The 23540-nt window shown below is 49.7% G+C and overlaps 3 protein-coding genes across 10 annotated transcripts; 1 reads left to right on the top strand and 2 right to left on the bottom strand.

Moving 5' to 3' along the window:
- Positions 1-27: 27 nt before the first annotated feature.
- On the bottom strand, positions 28-12920 carry LOC105305173 (tubulin polyglutamylase TTLL13P-like). 6 transcript variants are annotated; one of them, XM_011379633.2, is made up of 16 exons: positions 12654-12920; positions 9675-9944; positions 9295-9335; positions 8482-8600; positions 7077-7207; positions 6722-6878; positions 6172-6315; positions 5801-5886; positions 5254-5485; positions 4605-4789; positions 3117-3184; positions 2999-3036; positions 2517-2702; positions 2056-2235; positions 1157-1475; positions 28-777 (listed from the first exon to the last, which is right to left on the bottom strand). In XM_011379633.2, exons 2-16 carry the CDS (start codon positions 9932-9934, stop codon positions 524-526), a joined length of 2400 nt encoding a protein of 799 aa, XP_011377935.1. In that variant the 5' UTR covers positions 9935-9944; positions 12654-12920; the 3' UTR covers positions 28-523. The 6 variants fall into 6 exon arrangements, with proteins under 6 accessions (XP_011377935.1, XP_023378752.1, XP_023378753.1 ...); XM_023522984.1 differs by having other exon boundaries at positions 2586-2706; positions 2999-3184; XM_023522985.1 differs by having other exon boundaries at positions 1157-1280; positions 2517-2706; positions 2999-3184.
- A 91-nt stretch (positions 12921-13011) lies between these two features.
- GDPGP1 (GDP-D-glucose phosphorylase 1) lies at positions 13012-20368 on the bottom strand. Of its 3 annotated transcripts, none has more exons than XM_011379630.2 (4): positions 19944-20368; positions 18681-18825; positions 15102-15260; positions 13012-14358 (listed from the first exon to the last, which is right to left on the bottom strand). In XM_011379630.2, exon 4 carries the CDS (start codon positions 14347-14349, stop codon positions 13192-13194), a length of 1158 nt encoding a protein of 385 aa, XP_011377932.1. In that variant the 5' UTR covers positions 14350-14358; positions 15102-15260; positions 18681-18825; positions 19944-20368; the 3' UTR covers positions 13012-13191. The 3 variants fall into 3 exon arrangements, with proteins under 3 accessions (XP_011377932.1, XP_011377929.1, XP_011377930.1); XM_011379627.2 differs by having other exon boundaries at positions 15204-15260; positions 19944-20354; XM_011379628.2 differs by lacking the exon at positions 18681-18825 and having other exon boundaries at positions 15204-15260; positions 19944-20364.
- An 89-nt stretch (positions 20369-20457) lies between these two features.
- Positions 20458-23514, top strand: CIB1 (calcium and integrin binding 1). Its single transcript, XM_011379636.2, has 7 exons — positions 20458-20665; positions 20797-20831; positions 21832-21940; positions 22432-22582; positions 22723-22841; positions 22924-23012; positions 23249-23514. The coding sequence occupies exons 1-7, from the start codon at positions 20615-20617 to the stop codon at positions 23268-23270; spliced, it is 576 nt and encodes a 191-aa protein (XP_011377938.1). The 5' UTR covers positions 20458-20614; the 3' UTR covers positions 23271-23514.
- The last annotated feature ends 26 nt before the right edge of the window (positions 23515-23540 follow it).

Raw genomic sequence — 23540 nt, forward strand, 5'->3', positions numbered from 1 at the left:
CGAGAGCCCGAATGAGGTGGAGGACGCTCCAGCAAAACGGCATAAACTTTAATAAAAAGACGGGTTCAACTGCCACGAGCCGCCCCTCCGCCTGCCCAGGCCGACTTGTCTCCACTGCGCCGGGGCGAGCGCCCCTCGACAGCTCCTAGTTGGGGCACAATCGGCTCCTCTGGGAAGGGGGTTCCTTGTCCCCGAGATGACCTCCAGCCCCGGGCCACACCCAGGGTTTAGACCCATCGCCGAGCGATAAATCCAGGCTCTGGTTTCAAGGGCGGAGATGAGTACATGGCTGGCCTTGGCTCCTCTTCATATTTTAGTCTTTAACGATCCGAAAATAATGAGGGTACTGAGGAATTCTTGGTGTCTTTCTATTTGTGCCTTATGCAAACGGCGCTGGCCAGGGCTTTTCAAACTCCAGCTTGGTGGTAGTCTTTCATTTAGCAAAGATTGAAGGCCCTTTGCCCCTTAGGAAAGCTGAGGGGGTTCTCCAGGAGAGGCTGAGTGCTGGGCTTCCTTCCTCCATTTACCTGTGGTGGCTGATGTCCAGGAGCGCAGCGGTACTCTGCATCAGGGGTGCTGATGCAGGGCAGAGGAGATCCCCGGCTTTGGCTGCTCTGTGTCCAAAGTTTACCATGGAGGGCAAGGTGCATTCAGTCCATGGGCCACTTACCACTCTTTCTGGTTGCAGAAAATAGCCCTGCTTTGGAATTAAAGAGGGTGGCACTGATCCTGCCAGGGTTCGGTTTATGGCTTCTAGCCTTCTGCTGGCTTGGCCTTCTGCAGTGGAAACATGGGTCCCCCTGAGTTGCTACTTACAGAATATAGATTCGCTCACCTCTTTCCCAACTGTTGCTCAATTACCGACACAGGAATGGCATCCTAGGCTTCCCTCCAGTGCCTTTACCAGACCATATTATAACTGGTATGTTGACTTGTTCATTTCCCTGTTATGTTTGTTGAGTTGCTGGGACGCATTTCTGCCATTTCTATCACCAAGTCTAATACATAAAAGGAGGTAGATAAACGAGTCCACTGCCTTCCCCATTCCCACACTGCTGTAAGTGCCAATATGATATTTGGGAGCATCCCAGCTGTGATATCTGCTAGTGGAAATGTACACAAATCAGAGTGACCAAAGCTAGTTTTGGATACTTACGGCTAGTGAGCCTGACTCTGGCACTGGGAAAATAGCGCCTTCCAGATTTCTTCATTGATAATGAACAGGGGCCGAAGGCGGCTGGATTTCTTATCCAGTTGAGGTTCCTGGGCTGTAGGTGGCACTGGGAATGATGCAGAAGTGCAGCATTCATGCTTGGCAGTGGCCCTAAGATCCTGGGGATCAATTCCTGCGGCCCAACTGGATGCAGGAAATGAGGAGGGCCCTGCTCTTTGGCGGCCCCTCTCAGGAGGACCAATGGGAACAGACTCACAGACTGCAGTTCTTGACTGCCCAGCCCGTCCTGGTGAAATCTAGGCTAGAGGAGAAGAGCAGCCCCTTATCACATTTCCTGTGAGCCTGGACGGAGAGCGGTGAAAGAGGCAGCTAAAAAATCTCTTCTAGGCCGCAGCCACTATTTACCAGTTACTCCTTTGGGGCTCAACAAAAACAGGACCCAACAGGTTTGCTACTAGCCCAGGGAACAGTGAATGCAGCAGCTGTTTCATTGGCCCAAGACTGTTTACTTATCTCTCATTAGAGCCACGGCACTGGCAGTGCTGGGGAGAGATTACACAGAAGGGACTGAGGGTGGTGGCCTTGTTATTTGTCAGTCATGAGTCTGGGGTTATTGCAAGATAAGAACATAGAGAACAAGTCTCTTATAAGTGAGAAGATTGGAAGCTGCACTCGGCTGGATGTCATTACTAAAAAACAAGGGAGCTTGGGAACAGACACAAAAGGAACCAACAGACCCTTCCCCAAGGCCCATCATTCACTGCTTTCCCAGGCTCCACTGCCAGATACCATCACATTAGCCTCCTGTGCTGCAGCTGCCACCATGTGCTGGTATAGCCCTTGTTCCCTTGTTCTGTGAGATGCTGCATAGGGACCCTCACCCTATATTCATGATGTTTTTTCTGGCCCCGGCGGCTGGGGTGCAGCATGCGGGTGATTTGCTCTACAATACCCAGGCTTCGGATGAGATTCTCCCTTTGTAGAAGGGCCTTCATCCGTTCTAGCTCCTCCTCTTCCACAATTTCTTGAGGCTGCATGCTGTCCAGATGTCCTGGTAGCAGCTACAAGGTACATGAGAGATGCATGCAGGATCTCCAAGGATAAGTCCCAAACCATCAACCAGGTCAGCTGCCCACGCTACCTCCATCCTATCCCTGACCCTGGTGGAAGGTTCCCTTTGCTATCCATTCTCACACCTCCTGCCCCAAAAGGTCAGAATCAATTACTCATTAGGAACTCGTCTCTCCTGTATCTCTTGTACGAGAGGAGGAGGGGACGGCAGAGATTCCCTTCTCTAGTCATTCCAACCCATTTTCCTACAGAAAAGAAAGAGCCACAAAACCTCCGACACTTCTTTCTCCCGATTCCGGTTCCTGTAAGCCAAGTGGGTGGAAAAGTCCCGGATCCTGACCCTGGGTCGGCTCTTCTCCTCTGCTGATTCCCCCTGGTTCTGCTCCTTGTTTTCCTTTCGCCTCTTGGTGCTTGAGGTCTCCTGTTGTTCCTGCTTAAGGCGGATCTCTTCCAGTTGCTGCCTGACAAGATACAGCAGCTTCAGACACTGGAGACATTGTGTTCAGAAGAGGGGGATGAGGGAGAATGGGGATGGCGAAGAGTAGGAATTTATGTCTGTTTTGGGGACTGATGGGAGAGGAATGTGGGGGAAGATGGGAAACCCATTAAACTGAGTCATTAAGAGCCTGATAGAATTTAGAACTCCACTCCTCTTTTCTCAAGGGTCTGGCTTCCTCTCCACCCTGCTGGGCAGCAACTGAGCTTCAGGATCTGCCCCCACCACAGCCAGTGGAGAGAACTGGGGCAAAGTACCTGGCGCACTCCTCCCTGGCCTTGGAGGCGGCAGTCTCCTGGAAGAGGGAGCCGTTGTTCTTGAAGAAGGGCGCATACTTCTCCGTGTCGGGCCCCGGGTAGATCCTCCGGTACCCACCCAGGTGAGAATCCTCATAGCGTTCCTGGTCCAGCAGGGCTGCATGGGATGACTCAGTTTGTTCTCGCCTATGGAAACCAAGCCCCGGTTAGTCGGGGGTGGACTGAGGACGCCAAGTCGGGAAAGGAAGGTTGGCCAAAGTCGTGAGAACCTCCTGCTAGCTTCATGGCCTTTCGGGCCCCGTGAGTGTGGTGAACCCATCTGTGGTCAGTCCCACCTGTGCGTAGCCATGAAAACAGTCTTGACTTCCAGAAAACTGGTTTCCATCTTAAGTGCAGTGGAGTTCACTCATAAGCTAGCACTCTAAGTTATCACAATTTTTTAGGTTACTGATTATAGAAAATTAGGTTTCTAGTTACAGAAAATCTAGAAGAGCAAATAGAAGACAAAAACCTCCCATCATCTTCCGATGGACTTAGCGTATTGGTCCACAGCATGGACTCTGGGGCAGGACATCTGGACTATGAATCCTGGCTTTGTCATTCAATTACCATGCTCTTAATTTATTCCTTCGTTTGTTTTAGATGAAAATGGGATCATGTTTAAATGGCCGCCAAGTGTTCTAGTATATGGCTGTACTTTTGTTTATTAAGTCCGGTAGTTTTCAACCTTTTTTCCCATTGAAAGATGGGATTCATAACAGTCACATACACAGTCCAATCTCTTGGGAACATCCAGGGCATTTACAGCTTACTTCACTCTGACTCACACAAACACGTGAGTGTACACTGTGTGCCAGGCCTTCGGGATATCACGGCAAATCAATATACACTGGCCCTGCATCTTACAATGCAAGTTGGGGAAGAGCGATGTTGTCATAGGAATAATCCTAAATCTACTCCAATTCATTTTTATGTTTCATTAACGAACTGTAATTTAGTAGCGGCAACAAATTACCATGTTTATAACCTATCTTATGATTAAAACAACAGTGGGTGAACAATACTGATTTAAACTGGCCCCTGTTATTGAATAACTAGTTTTCTGTGTTTATTATAAACTTTCTCAAGAAATGATTTGTAGAGGAGCTTCATTAAAAAAAAAAAAACAAACAGCTAATCAAACCACGTAAAGCTTCTTATGTGCTAATATGGAATAGCTCTAAAATGCATTGCTAAGCGGGGTACAGAGAGTGTGACAGCATGCTACTGTCTCGGTAGAGAGAGAAAAACAATTTGTATAAATGCACGTATATATGTGTATTAAATGTTTACGCAATTATAGGCTGGACCCTAGGAACACTAATTGGTGCAAGCGGGACACTGAGCAGCTGGAGGAGAATGGCAGGAGAGACTAGTCACTGTATCTTTTGAATTTTAAACATATCCTCTGTGATGTGATGTATTCTCTATGCAAAAAAAAAAAAAAAATGTTTTGAATAGCTCATCAGCCCCAGGCTGACTTCTCCATTTAAAGAAGAACTTTCACTCCCAGGAAGTAATCACAGAGACGAGTTACGCAACTAAACACGTGGGATGCCTGGAGTACCTGGCTTCCCGCGACGGCTGGTGACACTGGAAAAGCCGTTCTTTGACTCGCCGCTTGTCTTCCTCCATCATCTTCCTTTTGTCACAGCCCCGGAGGTTGACAAGGGTCATGGCATCACAGAGGAGTGCATCCTTCACTTCTCTATCTAGGCGTGAGTCAGTGGTGAAGCTTGGAGAATGGTTTACCTGCCAGGAGGAGACATTATCCACCCCCTTCCTAGACCACCAGAGCAGATGATGGTCTCTTGCAGACCCAACTGGAAGGTCTAGGAGAGACATCCCCCTACAGTGGCCTCAGCCAAGGAGGCTGGATGTTCTGACTTCCAAGGCCACAGAGACTTCTCCAACACTGGCTCATGAGAGCAAATCAGACCTGACCGTACAGATGTCATGTCCTTAAAGGCAAAGCTCATGTGAGGAACACTAAGGATCCGAAACCTGGATTCCCACAGTGGCGGCCAGACACCACCAAGATTTGACTCAGGTCAAAAGGGTAGTGATCTTATGCTTCTGCTGGGGTTCCTACCCACCCCAGTTCTGCCGTGTCCCCCATTCTCTGTTCCACCACCTGAGTGTACTCCTATCCCAGGTGTCCTGTTCAGGAAGGCCTCTGGACCTTGGTTTTGTAAAGCCCAGGAGATAATCCTCACCTCCAGCAGCCAGGGCTTCAGCTTGTGGTCCAGCAAGATGTCAAAACCAAGGATCTCAAAACAGGCACAAGTACCTCCACTCAGATATTGGGGAAAACAGGTTCGGTAGTTGTGACGAAGAACAGAATGGGCCGAGATGATGGTTTTGATGATGATGTCCTCGATGCCCCCCCACATCTCTCGGGGGTCGTAGCTGTGTTCTTGCAGCCAGGCATTGAGCGTCGACAGCTTCCTGTGAGGCCCAGTGCTCAGAGAAGACCAATCTCTCTGCCAGTGGCACTGGGCTGCAGGCAGGAGGCTCCCTAACACTAACCTAACTCCGTGCCTGGGTGCCTGGTGCTTTAAAGGGCTGCTGCCAGCTTGGAGCAGGGCGTAGTTACCAGGGTGGGGTGGGGGCTGCACTTGGTGGTCAGGCACAGGACAAGGGTCTATAAAGGCTGAGTTTTCCTAAGCAATCAGCCTCTCAAGAGCCAGTTTCACTTTCACGGGCCGTTGAGATTGTGGGGCTAAGGGGCAGAGAAAGAGGAGAGAACAGATTAGGGAGTACCTCTTACTGCCCATGGCATCGTCCCGGACAAAATTCTCGTTGTGTTTGTTGATAGCATAGTTGGTCAAGTGCATGCAGACATCATCCTGGGAAGACAGTGGCCCTGTGGTCTCAGACTGAGTCCATGCTGCGCCCCCTCTCCCAGGCCGCTCATCTCCTGTCCCTCGTCACCTGAGGACTGTCCCGTGAGCTCCTAGGGAGGAGGGTGTGCTGTTTCTCCCCTCCCAGCCAGGGGCTGAAGCACTCACTGGCTTCATTTCTTGTTCCTGGGTGACAAGCCTCTCTACCTGGTTTCTCCATAAAACCTCAGCACTCAGCAGTGGAAGAGGAGAGGGTGCCACCTGCCTCCAGGGCTGCCGTTGGCCCCTTACCAGATTGTTGTACATGGGCTCCACATAGGGCATGGTGGCAAAACGGGCCAGGCCCTCCTCGTACATGAAGATCCGAAGAGGGTCACAGGATGTGATCAGGACATAGATTCGCATATCGAACTTGAAGCCATCAATGAGGAAGGGCTGAGAGTATGCAAACCCACCAGGGAAAAATAATCAGGCTTTGAAGTGTTTACTATGGACCCCACACTGTCCTAAGCCCTTCAAATACATAGTACCTCATTTAGTTTTCACAATAACCGTAGAAGGTAGTTAATTAACCGTAGAAGGTGGCCCATTAACAAATGAGGAAACTAAGCTGCAGAAAGAGTAAAACATTTGTCCAAGTCCAGGATAACTAAAAAGTGGAAAAACGTAGATTGAAACCCAGGCAGGTTGGCTCTAAACCAAGGTTCCATGCAGCCTCCAAGATAATGAGGGACGGCAGAAAGACCAAGAGGCTGAAACTGGCTTCCTCCCCGGGTTTGAGATGGGGTGCCCCAGGGCTGGCCGAGGGACGTGGTGGTGGTGGCCCTGACCAGCCCTTCACCTTGGAGATGTACTGCTGGCAGATCATATGCTCTCCTGGCTTGATCTCCCGTGGGTTTCGGGTGATGAAGATGCCGCGCCCCTGACAGCCACTGTCTGGCTTGCATATATACGCACGGGTTCTCCGCTGACGGCCGTAGGACTGGAAGTCCCCATAGCTATGTGCAGAGAGGGACTGGTCAGACGGTTCCCGTGCATCATGGCTGTCCCAGGAGTCCTCGCTCTCAGACCTACTTTTCTTAGACCAGCTGACACTCTCATTCCACTTCTACCCTCCTGGGACATTCGAGGCCCAGGAAACTCAGATGGCGGACCCTTTCCTAGCATGTCTCAGCCTGAGAGCTAGGCTCACTCACTCTGCGGGGAGACACCAGGTGCGGGGGAAGATGTTGTACTCGGTAGGATAGAGTTTCTGCATGCGGTTGAGGTTCCGAGCCAGCAGGTCTTTGCGGCAGATTTCTGTCATGCCAGGAAAGTGGTTGATTTTCTGAAACGGAGCCAATTGGTGAGACTAGACCCCAGAGTAAGCATCAGTTCCTGGGCATGGGCACCCCGGAAAGCAATGAGGGTCTAGGAAAATCAAGGTAGAAGTCAAAGTGGAGGTAAACACTACCTAGGACTCCAAGGAGAAAACAGGAAGATTCCCTACGGCTGGTGAGAAACCCCTCCTTGGCCTCTCCTCACACAGGGGTTAGAAAGTGAGGGGCAGTGGGAAGGGCTAGCCAGGACTTTGGGCCTTCTGGCCATCTAATAACATCCCGCAGACCAGCAGGGACTAGTCCTATAAGAATAATTGGTGTGTGGTGGCACGAAGCAAATGAGGAAATATCTCCCCAAGGAGAAAAGGAAACTAGAAGCAGCCCACAGAATGCCTGCCATGGCACCCCAGGGGAAACGGCATTGCTTGGTGGCCTGCTGGAAACCCTGTCCCACAGTGCTAGCAGCATCTCGTCACGGTTCAGTGCTCTCACGGGCTTTCCCACTCGATGGCTGTGTGAACCTCTGAGGCCCAATGTCCTCTTTTTAACAAGAGGTATCTGCTGCTCAGTGCTGTTTTGGAGAATTTAATGAGCTAAGAATGTCAAGGCATTTAACACGGTGTCCAACACACAGGATGCCCTAAGAGCTTTTAGTTACTGTTACCCTCATCTTACAACTGCTCCCTGCATGCCCCTTCTTTGCCCCCACCCCCTGGCTCTTCTCATTGTGGCACAGGTTATAGTCTCAACTCCCTTTCTGGCCTCCCCTCAAAATAAGCCTGCAGACTCTTTTTAATTATTTTATTGCTAACTCCTGCAAAGACCCAATTACAAGATAACAAAAATACCAAGAAGAAGTTATATTCTTCTTGGGGACTCTGGTCCATCTTCTTTGACTTTCTAGTGGCCATGCAGGACCCCACACTGACCCTAATACATTTGGGATGCTAGGCTGAGCTGCTTGGGAGGCTGGATCATTCCACCGGCTCTAAATCTGAATGAGTCTTCCCCTGAGGATGGGCTCACCCGCCCTGGAGGGGACCAGCTGGGCATGACTCCAGGCAAACAGCACATACTGAGCTAGGATGAGCCCAACAGACATTTCTTCTGATAACAGAAGTTCCTGAGACTCAAGGGAAGATTATTCCATTGGAGCAGAAGTCCTTGGCCATGACCTTCCTTGTTCTGCACAGGGGTATAGCCACGGGGGCTTGGGCAGAAGGGTGGGAGCAGTCATTTTGGGGCCGCAGCACCTGTAGGATCTCGGGTCAGGAGGCTGTACCTGAAACCGCTTCATGTCCATGACTCGTTCCAGTGAGACAGAATAGTCTGTCCAGTACACGCTCCACTCTTCCTCCTCCCCCACCTCCTTCAGGCCACACATTTGGGCTGCTCGACGCACTGTGGAGAGAGGGAGGTCAGTGGTGCCAGCCTGGGCACTGGCAACAAGCCTTGGGACTGTCACTGGGTCAGGTGAGGAACAGACCTGACTGGGGAGCAGGTTGTAGAGGGAGGTAGCTCTTACCTCAGCTCTGCAGTTTAGTTTCCATGTGACAACTCCAAGTTCATGAGGCTGTCAGGGCCCTTCCAAAATCTGTGACAGAGAAAACTAGAACCTGTCTCCCTGCTCCTGTTATTCCCTCTCTCAATTAGGACTGTTTCTGGCCGGCAGAGCTGACCCTCGGTAGGGGTCACGCTGGCCCCTCACGCTCTGGATGGCCCCTTGCACAGATGCCAGTGGGGATAAGAGGGGAGGAAGAGATAGCTGACCTCGCTGATTTTCTTTAAAAGCTGCTGAAGCTGCCTCAAAAGCTTCCTTGAAAAAACTGTTTTAACCTTGTCTCGTCTCATCTCTTATAAAATATAAGAAAGGTGGGGCAATGGTGACTTTGCAATTTTTTTTTTATTGGCTAACTGCAGAGATTCCTACCGTATCTAAGATTAAGTGGAACAGTGAGGTCTCAGCTGCCTCTGTCTCAGTACAGGTTACAGACCAGACTAACAAGATCCAGGGGCTGGAAGCCTGACCGGGGGGACCATCCCCCAAGTAAAAGTGACAGCAATAGGTGGTGTGGGTGACGAGCCGGGTGCTTACCACTCTCATACTTGCAGTTGGTCAGGTTGATGGTCAGGGGTCTGGAATGGAGGAATGGCAGAAATCAGGCAGAATGGGAGAGGACAGACCCTTGGCTGCCAGGCACTCAGAAGAAGGGACACCCCCAAAATTCACATTTCCTCTAGAAACCACTTGAAAACCAGGATCATAGAAACATGCTGAAATTCTACACAAAGCCAGCCCAAATGTCTCTGAATTTTGTTTTTTATTGTACCAAAATGTGAATGACGCTCCTACATTCCCTGTCCTCTTTCCCAGGCTAAAGGAAAGACCTTAGATCCCAGCCCTCCAACTGCTGAACGGAGGCCAGGGGTGACTTTCTGGAGCCGGGCAGGTGAAGGGGTCTAGGGAATAGTTACCTGCATTTCCGCCTTCTCTTTCTCCTCCCAACTTCTAAGTCATCTATATCAGCTGGGGTTGTGATTTTTTCCGGAATTTTTGTGGCTATAATGCATAAGGGAACTCCATTCCCAAATGCCTTACAGTCAGTCTTTGAGACTGCCTGCTGAGAAGGGTTGGAAGGAATGGGAACTTCCCCCTTATCACATTCCTCCTCAGATTCTTCTTCTTCAACATAGTCTTCCTCCGATTCACTGGTCTTACAGGTACTTGTCTCCATCCTTTAGATTCTGTAGGGACAGGGAACATTAATCAGACTTTCCTCAAGCCGGGGAAGGCCTAAGGAAATGTTGGTGCCCTAAGGAAATGTTGCTGCTCCTTCAGACTAAAACAATCCCACCACAAAATGGACTCTTTCCAAATAGGTAATGGGGGCCGTGGGATGCCCGTGAGATGCTGGATTCACTGACAAGGTCACTCCACACTACACACTGGGGTGCGGAAAGGAGCTGAACATAGCCAGCCAAGGCCATGACCACAGCTTTTTTGTTCTTGAATGGGAAGGGGAGTGGCGGGGGGCATAAGGCCAAAGGGCCTTAGGCCGGCCCTTTCCCTGTCCCCTGACTCAGTTTCTCTATGTGTACACACTGGGGCCAGACACCTGCTGGCTCAGACCGCTTAGGCTCTGTTGGCGGAGGGAAAGCCCCCGAAGGACTCTGCCCACCCTCGGTTCGGAGGAGAGCGACGGGGCTACTGGGTCCGCCCCTAGAAGTCCGGGACTGGACTCAGCTGGTCACTCATGTCCGCTCTTTGCCTGGCTCTTGCTCCTTCCCGGGCGTTGCTGGGCCTCCAGGACCGCCTCCTTGTTCCTCGGGACTGGCAGCCCCTACTGGTCGTGAGGGGGAGCCTGCTCCCCCGCGACGTTTGCTCGGAGCTGCGAGATCCCGGCGGCGGCGGCGGCGGCGGGGGCGGCCGCGGGCTTGTGGAAGGAAGCCCGCCGCCGCCGCCGCCGTCGCCATGGACACGAAAGCAGCCCCCATTGGAGCAGCGTTCTGGGGGCGGGGCCTCCTTGGAACCACACCCACTCGGGAGCAGGCTGAGGCCATATTGGGCGGGGCCAAAAAAAGTTTGTCTTTGGAGCTGGCAGAGGAACAGCCAGGAGCCTTGGCTCTCTCGAGGGAGGCTTCCTGCGGTAGTTGACAGAGTGGACTTGAGTCCTTCCGCTTCCATGCCCGTTTGCACAAGCCCCACTCCCACCATTCCTTGAACCAGCGGGCCAACTCTGTTCGGAAGAAGCATCTGCTTGCCTTTCTTCAATTAAAAAAAAAATGAATAAATAAGGATGCCTTGAGCACAGTCTCTGCACTCGGCAGGGATCCCCAATTAGCATGCGTGCTAGTGGCGCTCAGCCTGGTGGGCTGAGACAGCTCCATTGACGAAGGACGCAATAACAACCATCTTATCAGACTGCTCCTTCACAGTCTTCCTGATGTCCACCCACTCTCTGACTTCTGATCGCTACCTCCACCGAACTCAGCCTAACTTCTCACTTTAAGATTAACACATGTGGCTAAATCTAGGGCACACTTTAAAAATTTCCCCCTTTTAAAAAGGCATGGACATTTTCTCATTCACAGACTTCTCAATCTTTCTTCAGCATATGATACCACACTCTCAATTACCCACTCCTTGAAATGCTTTGGAGTCCTTTGGCTTCCAGGACACTCATTTTTCTCATTCTTTCAACAAATATTTAGTATTTCAGGCATTGTTCTAGGATTTGAACCATCATTATTTCTTGCTTTAATTGCCACCATTCAGCAACCTCTTAATTGGACTCCCTGAGTCTCTTCCTCCCACCTTCATCCATCCAGCCAGCCACTGCAGCTAAGAGGGTTCTTCCTGAAATGCAAATCTGTTACTCTCCAGTTGAAAACTCTTCAAGGTTTCCCATTAGACCAAGTCCAAAACCTGTTAGTACATGAGGCCCTCCACTGAAAAGCAAGCAAAGAGGTGGAGAGGCCAGGGGCTGGGTCAGCCCTTCCTACCACACTCAAAGCCCAGGGCTCTGAAACCAAAGAGTCCTCTAAGTGTTCCATCCTCAAGCTTAGTAAAAACTTCCACCTAAATCCCCTTCTTGACTACTTACACAGTACATAAATGGCTGAGAAGTACCACCACCAAGAAAACCTATTTGACTTTTTTCCTCTATTTAATGGAAAAACAAATTTGGGCCAGAGAAGGCTTTCCTCTGAACATCAATCCTAGGGAATAAGTGGGGAAATCCTGATATTTGGGCTCATCATCTTGCACACAAAATCCACTTTACTATAATGGTCACCTAAGGGCCCTTCAGAGATAGAACAAGCAAAATAAAGTGGAGCTTGTATATACAAAGGGTTGCAGAAAGAGGCATTATGCTAAAATTACTGCAATGTGCCAAAAAAAATAAGGGTGACCAAAAATTTTTGATAGAAATTTAAATATTCAACACATAAATGTAAACATTAAAGTTATTTTATTTTTTTACGGCAGAACATTAAAGCTTTATTAGAAGTGATAGTACACTTCCAGACGTGGAAGCGGGCCTGAGCAGGAGAAGCCTGGCTCAAAGGCCAAAATGTTTTTATTAGTGAGGTGGGTCATAGTATACATTCTGTCTTATCTCAATGAGACTTTATAATGTCTTTTGGGACTAAAACCTCTAAAATTCTATGTCAAAGTTTCATACCGGCCTGGGCAGAGAGCCAGCTACCTGGGGACCCAAGTCTCAGCTCGGGGTCTGTGAACTGTTAAGGAGAGCACCACTGGGGTAAGAGTTGCTCCCTGGAGAGGCAGTCACAGGTGCACAGTCCCAGCTCAGCTGCGGGTGTCTGCATACCTGCACTGCAGCCTTGATTCTGCTACTTATAAGCCGTGTGACCTTGGACAAGTTACTAAATCTCTGTCCACCTCCACCTCTTTGTCTGTTAAATGACAGTATTAAGAAGAACCTGTACCTTTAAAGCTGCGAGGACTGCTTGTTTTCGCACAAGACGACGTATGCTCAGCGTTGGGGCTGGAGGAAAACTGAAGACTGTGCTATAAGGAGGGCATCTGGATGAAGCAGGGCCGTATGCAGGGGAGGGATGAAGAAATAAAACTCAGTGGTGGGCAACGGGAGAACGAGCAGAGAGGCAAGACCAGAGGAAGTGGGGCACCATACCAGAGGCACATAAACTATCACTTTTCTAAGACTTGATACGAAAAGTCCATATATAAAGTCAGGAGTATGCAACTCCTGCACACGCTCCCTTCTCAACAATAGGTTTGACATCCTTGGGGCTTGTCCAAGAAGGTAAGAAGCAGATACATCCATGAGGGCTCATTTATTTGATTTATTCTAAGGTTTCTCCTCTTTAGTGAGGCCATTTTTATTAGTTCTTGATCCTCCTGAGACAAGTGAGAAGGCCATCATGAAAATGCCCACAGGACCCTTATGAACAGCTTTCTTGAAAGGGACTTAGAGTGGTTAGAAAATAAATACTTCTGGAGGGACTATTGTTCCTCCTGGGCTGCCAAGGCCACCAGTGCTGCTTGTACCTCTTCTGCCTGGGCGGGGGGCAGCAGACAGTCTTGAATGAGGGCCAGAGCGGCTGCTTCTGTCAGGCCGCTGAAGTCCTGGGATGTTTTGACAGGGAGGTGCCCGGCCAGCTCACAGAGCGCAACATTGAATGCCTCACCTTCCTTTATCCCAAAGCTGGACTTCCGGGCCCAGAGGATCACCCGGACCCCCATGAGGGCTGAGGAAGGTGAAGTCTTTCCAGGTGGGGCCCCCCGGGTCACAAACAAGTTATGTGCAATCTCGTGGTCAGTCAGATAGTCGGTGGCCCGACATACCCTGCTAACCAAGGCTTCCAGGTCAGGCCCTGGCCCGCTGGTGTAAAAGAGGAAGCCAGGAGCTGGGAGAGCCTGGAGCAGGTGCAAATGGCCCCCAGGGTCCAGGGTCTTGCTTGGTGCCCCCTCCACGGGCAGTCTGTGGTCCAGGTAATACCCATGCAGGTGGAGGTGGTTCACTGAGGCCAAGCCACCCAGGCTGTTGAAACCGACGCGAAAGCCTGGGTGCGCGCTCAGCAGCACCGCCTCAAGCCCAGCCCGCAGCACACCCGGCAGCAGGCGCTGGGGGAGCCCCTGGGCAGGCTCCGGCACCAGCAGCACATGGCCCCACTCCAGGGGGCTGATGTTGATCACCACGAGGATGTCCTCTTGCTGGAGAACACCTGAGAGACCAGGCTCCTGGCGCAAACGGAAGAGGACTTCTCCTGGCTGGATTTTGTTGAAGTTAAACTGTTCAGGGTCAAATGGCTGCCTCACACTCCTGATGTTCTGGGGGCGCCTCCTCTGCATCCCTCGTTCCATGTTCAGCTGAGCCACAAAACCCACGGCACCAGGGAGGGTTTGGGTCTGTAGCTCTCCCAGACAGTAGCGGAACAGCCCCAGCTCCATCCGCTGCCTCCAAGCAGAGCGGAGCGCAGTGTCAAAGCGAGACAGTGGCAGCCTGTCCGGGAGGCTGGGTGCGTTCCTTGGCCACTGGACCCCTTCCCACACAAGTTCCTTCTGTCCATAGACAAAGTCAGGGATGCCTTGTCCTTCCCATTCCTCTTTGTTTGGAGGGAGCAAATAGGAAGTGTTACTTGAATCATGTGGAACAGCCATGGGAGTAATCTGAAACAATCATAAGAGGTGAAAAACACATGATGTTACCCTATTTCCAGAGATTTTATTTTTATTTTCGAATAACCTTTACTTGTAGTTCTGATTACAAAAGTAACATGTGTCTTTGGTAAAATACTTTGAAAACTTAGAAATCACTCATTATTCCGCCACCTGTAGATTAGCATACATTTTTGCTAAATTAAAAATATATATTGAACTTTTTTCTTTCTAAAATTTAAATGGGCTGGGTAAACTTCCTTAATGGAGAAAAAAATAAAGATAAAATACAACCCTATTCCAACGTCCAGGGAAAAAAATCACAATTTACATTTGGCCTAATTTTCTTATGTAGATGGACCTTAAGTTTTTAAAACAAATCTTTAATTGTGCATACAGGTTGCTGCCAATTTCATACTAATACACGCACTATTGCAATGAACGTTCTGTATATCTATCCTTGTCAACACATTTTTACTTTCCTTTATAATAAAATCCCAGTAGATCATTGGGTCAGAGTAGGCTCATGGCTCAAGCTTTTGATATATACTCTGTCAAACTGCCCTCCAGAAAACCATACCATTGTTCCAGTGTACGAAGATGGCCAGGGTTTCAAAGCTGACCACTCCCTGGATGGGAATGGTTTTCCAACTATTTGGCAGTGATTTCGAATGACTGTGCGTAGAACCATGCGGGTGAGAAAGGCCCAGTGTATGCTTAAGTGCCCAGTCAATCCTTCAAGGGGAAGTCAGTACCTGTCTTCATCTCCCACTGGGCCCCTGGAGCCCTGCGGACCCAGAGGTGACAGGGAGAGGGGCCCGCTGCTGGTGCAGACAGAACTTCAGAAGGAGGTTTACCTCAATAGAGTCGCTTCAGTCCAAGCTTCGGTTCCCTCAGCTCTGCTGGTCCAGAAACTTCACATTAATAAAACGGAAAGAAAACATAAAACATGCAATGACATATCAAAATTCAAGCTGAGTTTAATGGACATTGAGTTTCAGTTTCGTAAGATAAAGTTCCAGGGACTGGTCGCACAACAATGTGATATACTTAATACTACTGAACCGTACACCTAGAAATAGTTCAGATGATAAATCTCTTATGTGTTTTTTTACCCCCTAAAAAAAGTTTAAGTCAAGCTGAGCATAAATTTCACAATAAAATGTAAAGTCTAAAATTATTCTATTAAAAGTGAGTTTCAGACATTCCTCCAAAGAAGATACGCAAATGGCCAACAAGCACATGAAAAGATGCTGAACATCACTAGTCATTAGGAAAATGTAAATCAAAACCACAATGAGATACCACCTCACATCCATTAGGATGGCTACTATCAAAAACAGAAAATAATGAGGAGAAATTGGAACCCTTGGGCACTGTTGATAGGAACTTAAAATGATGCCACTGTGAAAAACAGAATGACAGTTCCTCAAAAAAGTAAAAACAGAATTACTATATTAGCAATTCCAACTTCTGGGTATATACGCAGAAGAATTGAAAGCAGGTTTTAAAGAGATATTTGAACCCCCATGTTCATAGCATCAATATTCACAGTAGCCAAAAGACAGAAGCAACCCAAGTGTCTATCGACAGATGAATGAAGAAACGAAATGTGGTACGTACATACAGTGGAGTATTATTCAGCTTTAAAAACGAAGAAAATTCTGACACATGCAATAACATGGATGAACCTTGAGGACATGATGATAAGTGAAATAAGCCAGTCACAAAAGGACAAATCCTGCATGATTGTACTTATATGAGGTACGAGAGTAGTCAAATTCATAGAAACAGAAGGTAGAATGGTGGTTGCCAGGGGCTGGGGGGAGAGTAGAATGAAAAGTTGTTTGTCGTTTAATGGGTACAGAGTTTCAGTTTTGCAAGATGAAAAGAGTTCTGGAGATCGGCTACACGACAATGTAAATATATTAACACTACTGCATACTTAGAAATGGATAAGATGATAAATGTTCTTATGTGTCTTTAACCACAATTTTAAAAAAGGTCAAAATGGTAAATTATTTTACAACTAAAAAAATTTTTAAGTTAGTCTCAAAATAGGTTTAAGAAATCCAGCAATTTGCTATTTACCTGAGCTATAGCTAAGACAGTATTCACTTACTCTTCCATTTATTCAATCATTCGTTTATTCATTCATTCATGGTCAATATCTATCTTGTGCCCACTCCTGATGTGCTGAGGACACTCCTGTGCAACCTGGTCCCGCTTAGCTGAGCCACAAAACCCAAGTATTTATGAAGTAACTGCTGTGTATGAGGCAAGGAGACAGTTTGCTACAAAGATAGCAAATAAGGCAAAAAAAAAGGTCCCTATCCTTATGAAACTTACATCCTGTGGTGGAGTCAGACGATAAGCAAAATGGACTTGTTAACTGTCCATGGAGGTACCATTTTGTGGGAAACAAGTGATACAATAGAGGGTAACTAAGAGATGGGGTCAGAGCAGGGTTCTCTGAGCTGACAGCTGAGCTAAGACAGGAAGAAGCCTGCAGTGAAGAGCTAAGGAAAGTGTGCTCTAGGCAAAGGAAACTGCAAGTTGAAGCCTATGAATCAAGCCTATGAAAGCAGGCACTTGGCCCGTTCAAGAACAGAAAGGAGGCCAGTGTTACTGGAGTACGGCCGACACAGGACAACAGCCTCAGATGAGGCTGGAGAGGATAGCAGGGCCTTACGCTTCATGGTCAGGAGCTTAGATTTTATTCCAAATGGAATAAGAAATAGCTGGCAGGTTCTAAGCAGAAGGATCATCTGATATTTTACAAACCTTATTCTAAGTGCTGTGCAGAAAATGAATTGTAGGGGAGCAAGGGAAAAACAGAGACTCCGTTTCAGAGGTCACTCTAGTGGCCAGTGAGCAATGAAGGTGACTGGACAGCATAGATGGTTATAGATAGAGAGGACTGAGGGATGTGGGTCATGTTTTGAAGGCTGAACGAATAGGGCCTCCTGACATGCTGGCTACGGGGACTGAAGCAAGGGGAAGAACTGGGAATGACTCGGCTGCAGAAACTAGGTTCACTGCAGTGGCATTTACAGAGAGAGAGAAGCCTAGGGTGGCGGCATAGGGGAATAGATTGACTAGAAGAAGGGAGAAAACAAGAGTTCAATTTTGATCACTGAGTTTGAGAAGCAGCCTCGGTATCCAAGAATAAAAGTGGTATAAGCAGTTGCATAGTCAAACCTGGAGGTCAAGGGTAAAGTCAGGGCTAGATACAAATTTGGAATAACATTTAAAGCCAGGGGTTATGACCAGGAACCCAGGACCAAAATGATATCAAAAGGCTAAAAATGAGTAAAGACATAAGAACCAACTGAAGAAATACAAAGTGGGTTTGGTCATGTTTATATTAAAGTGAAGTAGGAGGCAAAAAGCATTACCTAGGAATAAAGAGGTATACTTTCGAGTGGCAAGTCAGTAGAGACCGCATGACAGGATGGAACCTTTATAGGAAAACCAGGACAAAGGGAACATGAGTTACATGTCTACTTTGTGCCAGGCATGGGCTGGAGGCTTTCCAAGTCCACTCAAGCAACCCCGACAACAAGCCTTTGAGGTGGGTATCATCCTGGGAGAAAGGTGAGAGATTCAGTTTTGGAGGCTGACAGGTGTTAGAATTCTAGCTCTACCACTCACTAGTGATGCGACCTTGCATCCCTAGAATAAAGACCATTTCCTTAGCATAGCCTCTGTGCTCTCAAGGCTTGGCTGTGTCTCCCTCTCTCACCTCATCTCCTACCACTCTTCCCCTTGCCCACTCTGCTCCTCACTCTTACTAAGCTTGTTCTTGCTCAGGGCCTTGGCACTTTGAGTTCTTCCAGCCTAAAATATCCTTTCCCCAGATTTTCTTTACATGGACGGCTTTTTCAGGTCTCAGATCACATGTCACCACCTCAGAGAAACCTGTGTGTCCATCCCATCTAATGTCCCAAGGAAAACAGGAAGAAGGAAACAATATTGCAAGCAGAGGAAAAAATGTCTTGGGGGAAAAAAAAAAGAATCCACAAATCCAAAAGTTGGTACTTTGACAAAAATATAAACCTTTGAAAAAGCTAACCAAAAACCGAAACTAATTTTACAACAAGCAGCACTAAAAGCTATTTTTAAATATATATCAGCAATCAGTTTTATCACTGTATCAAGAGTTAATCAGGTACAAGATGGACAATATGCTAAGACTGGATGGATGACTCAGAATGGCTAATGAGAAACATGCCAAGTAGCACAAAATGTTCTTACTGACTGTTCAATATACACCCTCCTCTAGAAAAATCTACCAGGAAACAAAATTATAATCAGAAGGTTGTTCAGCGAACCTTTGGGTTCCAAGCCGAGTGAGGTGGCTGGGAGATCTAGGTCATTGCTGGTCACCATGGCTCAAGGCTGATTTCCGCATCTCGACAGTGAAGAGATACTGTCTCATCATGAAGTCCAGGCTGGCCGGCGCTCCTCCTCCTCATTCTAGTACAGGAGACACAGTGACAGCTTCTAGCTCTTTGCCTACTCTTTTACTAACTGAAGATTAACTCTTTCTTGGACAGAAAAAGCCTACTGTCAAAATGATCAGGTTGGGACAGGACTCACTTCAGTCACTTTGACTTGTTTTGGTGTTCCCAGTACTCTGCAGCCTCCACTTCTTGGAATGGAATATTTTCACCATGGTGGGGCTTACATATTGATCTAGTGAGTCTTACTAGAATCACCCTCAGATGATCACCTTCTTATTAAGCGCTGGGAAAACTACAGTCACTCAGCAAACATTCACTCAACAACTGCCATATATCAGGCCCTAGAGGTCATGATTCTCATAGCTCATGGGGCTTCCGGTCTAGTCGGGGAAACAGACGTTAACCCAATCGTTACCTGAGTAGATATAAATTGCAAATATAATACAGGCTGTCAAGGAGGAGCACTGGGTACTCTGAGTGTAAGGGAGATTCCTACTCTAGTCTAGGGGATCAGGAAAGGCTTCCCTGAGTCTGATGGAAGAGGAAGTGGGAGCCCATAGTGGCTGAAACACAGGAAGTCTGAGGAGACAGCAAAAAGGCTGACGTCAAGACTACAGAGGACCAGGACTTGGGTTTTTAAACACATAATGGTTTTAAACTAAGACTGACATGATCAGACTTAGACTTTACTAAGATCAAGAAGTAGAATGAATTGAAAGAATCAAGATTTAACCCCGACAATTTGAGCTGTCAAGTATATCTCAATAAGGCTGAAAAATTAAAACAAAAGAATCTCACCTCTTCCTCTAGGCAGCTTGGGATCCTCACCTTTTGGAGCTGTGTAGATTCATTCATTCATGCATACATCCAATAAATATTTATTGAGAGCCTACTGTGTACCAACCATTGTTCTAGGGGTCTGGAGGGGCAAGAGCTCACTGGAAGTCAGCACGGAGTCTGGGTGCAGGGTGGGGTCAGAGGAGAGAATGTAGGCTGGTGTGATGAGTACAGCAGTAGGGAGCTTTGAAGAGAGCCTTAGAATGGAGCGATGTCTTTCTAAATGCTCAAGCCTAGACAAGCCACTCGAATCCTCTGGACCTCTGTACTTCCACATTTTAAATGGGAACCTACCTTGCAGCGTTGTTGTAAGACTCGAAGTAACTATGCACAGAGCTTGGCATTCAGTGGGTCTTCAGTAAACTGCCTCAGTAGGCAGCAAGGTTATGGTTATTTCTGGAGAGGTGACATGGGGACTGCAACGCGTGAGGCGAGTGCCAGGTGGTAACGTCTGGATGGAAAAGCAGTCCCTGGGCAGAGGGGCAGCCGACAGCCTCTGGCCACTCAGAGTTTTCCGGCCATCCTGGCTCCAGAGACGTCCCTGCTGTCCTTACCAGACCTCGCCTGTGGCTTCCGTCTACCGCAGGCGAGGAAGACCTACGACGCGGCGACCCCCAAGCTCCTTCCAGGGCCAAAGCGACGTCGACGCACGCGCAGTCTGCACGCACGCACGCGGCGTGTCCCGCCCCGCCCACCCTGGAGGCGGGGCCTGCGGCCCCGCCCCGGAGCGTCCGGCCCCGCCCCCGGGCCCCGCCTCCAGCTCACCAGGGACCGCCCGGAGCCGGGAGCTGGCTGCGGAACCCGGCTGGGAGCGTCTGGGCGCTTTAAGGAGGGGGTGGGCCTGGGGGCGGTGGCCCCAGGAGCGGTTGCCGCGGGGACGGGGCGGTGACGCGACCCGAGGGCGGAAGTGAGAAAGTTGCCGGCGTCCCGAGACGAGTTGGCGGAGCTGTGCGCGAGGCGCGGCGATGGGGGGCTCCGGCAGCCGCCTGTCCAAGGAGCTGCTGGCCGAGTACCAGGTGCGCGGGACGCTGGGCCCCGGGGAGCCGGCGCGCTGGCCTGCGCTCGGGAGCGGGGTCCCGGAGCAGGGGGCAGGGCGGGCGCGGCCTCTGGACGGCCCGCTGAACCCCCGTCTCGTTCTGCCTTACAGGACTTGACGTTCCTGACCAAGCAGGAGATCCTTCTGTAAGTGCTGTCTCGAACTCTGCCTCCAGGATCCTCTGGAGACAGTTTCGGGGGCTCTGTCTTACAGATGGGCAAACTGAGGCTCCCAGGGGGAGGGGCAGGGACCTGCCTGAAGTCGGCAGCTGAGCCGGAATTGGAGTCCCGAGTCCTCGGCTGCGCCCTGCTGCCGGCACGCCCTCCGCGCCCGCGCTGGGGGCCCCTGCTGTGCAACCAAAGTTGGGCGCTCTTTGACCCCGCGCTCCACTGGCTTCTGCAGAAGCGAACTTCCTGTACCAGTCGGGCGGGAGCTGCTGTGGCTCTCGGCTGACGACCTCCTGGCAAGGCCACAGAAATACTGGGGAGCCTGACTCCTCCCAATTTTACCTGAATAATACAGTAACCGTTAACGCTTACTGAGCACTTATCCTGCGCCAGGAACAGTGCTAAATTACCCTACGTTATATCACTTAATCCTCCAGAGGGAGGTACAGAGTCAGTGTAAGAGATCCAGAGAAGGTTTGTAACTTGCCTAAGAGTACACTACGAGAAAGAGGATTTGAGCTGGGAAAGGAACCCCCTTTTTAGCCGTGTGCCAGCTTTATGTGGCCAGGGCTCCCCTTGGCTAAAGTAAGCCCAGAGGGAAGGTGGGGCTGTGGAGGAAGGAGATATTTCAGGGTAGCTGCTAAAAAGAGGGAGGCTCTGAGGAGCAGGAGACCCCGGAGTTCTCCCTGTTCACAGGGCCAGCTTGTGGCTCCTTCCCCAACCTCTCCGCCTCCCAGGGAGCTTAAACACAGTGCCCAGCACAGTGGCTGACACACAGTAGGCCCCCAGGAAATAGCCATTGCAAGAATGGACTCCTAGCCTGTACTGTCTTGTGACATATCTCCCTCTGGCTTATCAAGGCTGACGACCTAGTCTGTATGTGGCTTAGCTCCTCACATGGTGGGCAATGAACAGCAAGGCAAGGAATGGGGTGTAAAACACAAGAAGGTGCACCAACAGTTCCCCCTCCTTCCACTAGAGCCCACAAGCGGTTCTGTGAGCTGCTTCCCCAGGAGCACCGGAGTGTGGAGGAGTCGCTGCAGGCACGAGTGTCCTTGGAGCAGATCCTAAGCCTTCCAGAGCTCAAGGTGCCAGGCTCCCACCCTCACTGCTACTCTTCTTGAGATCATGCGGTCACTGGTCCCCATTCTTGTCTTTCCTCTGTTTAGTCCTAATTTCCTGTGACTGCCTCTCCTTAGGGCTGCTGTGACAATTTCTATGCACAAGGCCTAGCCCCCTGCCTGTAACACAAGTGTTCGATTAACTCTTTGTGTTGTAAATAACAGCCCACCTCATTCTCTGCTTAGGGTGTCTTCCTCTTCCTTCTCTGCCCCCAGGCCGACCTGTAGGTTAACCTCTGACTCACCCCCAGAAGCTTTCCCTGCCCCCTCCCCATCTGGGTCACTGTTCCTGCCCCCCATGCTAGCCCCAAAGTGCAAGTCATTCTCCCCCAGGAGCCTGTGCTTATGGTGCGGGTAGTGACCTGGACGCACCACCCCCTCACCGACCCCCCGTTCCCGGGGTGTGAGTGCGTGACCTGGGTTGTGTCCTGTGGCATTCACAAAGGCTCTCTTCCTAGGCCAACCCTTTCAAGGAGCGAATCTGCAGGGTCTTCTCGACCTCCCCAACCAGAGACAGCCTGAGCTTCGAGGACTTCCTGGATCTCCTCAGTGTGTTCAGTGACACAGCAACGCCAGACATCAAGTCCCACTACGCCTTCCGCATCTTCGGTAAGGACCGCGAGGAGCCTGGTGAAACACAGTCTCTCACACGGTCTTCTCAGTGATACTGCTTAGGAGCTGGGCATCACTCTGGAACCTTGGCGCTCACCTGACCACATCCTTTCGGGCTTCCTGTATCTGCTGTCTAGATTTCGATGATGATGGAACCTTGAACCGAGAAGACTTGAGCCAGCTGGTGAACTGCCTCACGGGAGAGGGCGAGGACACTCGGCTCAGTGCTTCAGAGATGAAGCAGCTCATTGACAATGTGAGCAGCTGGGCCCAGCGGGGGCGGGCCTGTGAGCCCAGAGAAGGGTTGGAGCTTTGGCCTGACACTCTTCCTTTCCCAGATCCTGGAAGAGTCTGACATTGATAGGGATGGGACCATTAATCTCTCCGAGTTCCAGCATGTCATTTCTCGTTCACCGGACTTTGCCAGGTAAGACAGTGGTCCCATCTGTGACATCTGGGTCTGGGACATAGTTATGGGAGTGGTGCCCAGTATAAGCCCCCTGCTTCCTCTAAATGACTCAAGATAGCTCTTCTCCTAAGGGGAAGTGACAGACGTGGGAAACAGCCCATTCCAAAGGGCCTTAGGGGAGAGGTGGGTAAGTTTGGGTTTAGACGTAACCCTCCTCTTGCAGCAGAAAACCCAATCCACTCTTCTTTGTTCAGCTCCTTCAAGATTGTCCTGTGACAGAAGCCACAGCGTGTATCCCAGCACCTTGTCAAAGAACCTTTCCACTGCTGCCCTGTGGCCAAGGTTACGCCTGTGTTGCCAGGTCCGGCCAAGCTGGCCCAGTCGAGCTGGCACTGTGCAGTCTTGTCCTGGGCAGGGGAGCGCCCTCCACGTAAGGGCCTCTCCCCTTCTCACTGCCATTGTCATCGCTCTGTTTGTGTTTCTACTAATCAATAATAAAGGTTTAGAAGTTTTGACCCTGTGCGTGACACTAGAAACACTGGTATG

Source organism: Pteropus vampyrus, unplaced genomic scaffold, assembly GCF_000151845.1.
Source record: "Pteropus vampyrus isolate Shadow unplaced genomic scaffold, Pvam_2.0 Scaffold368, whole genome shotgun sequence".
Classification (NCBI taxonomy): Eukaryota; Metazoa; Chordata; class Mammalia; order Chiroptera; family Pteropodidae; genus Pteropus; species Pteropus vampyrus.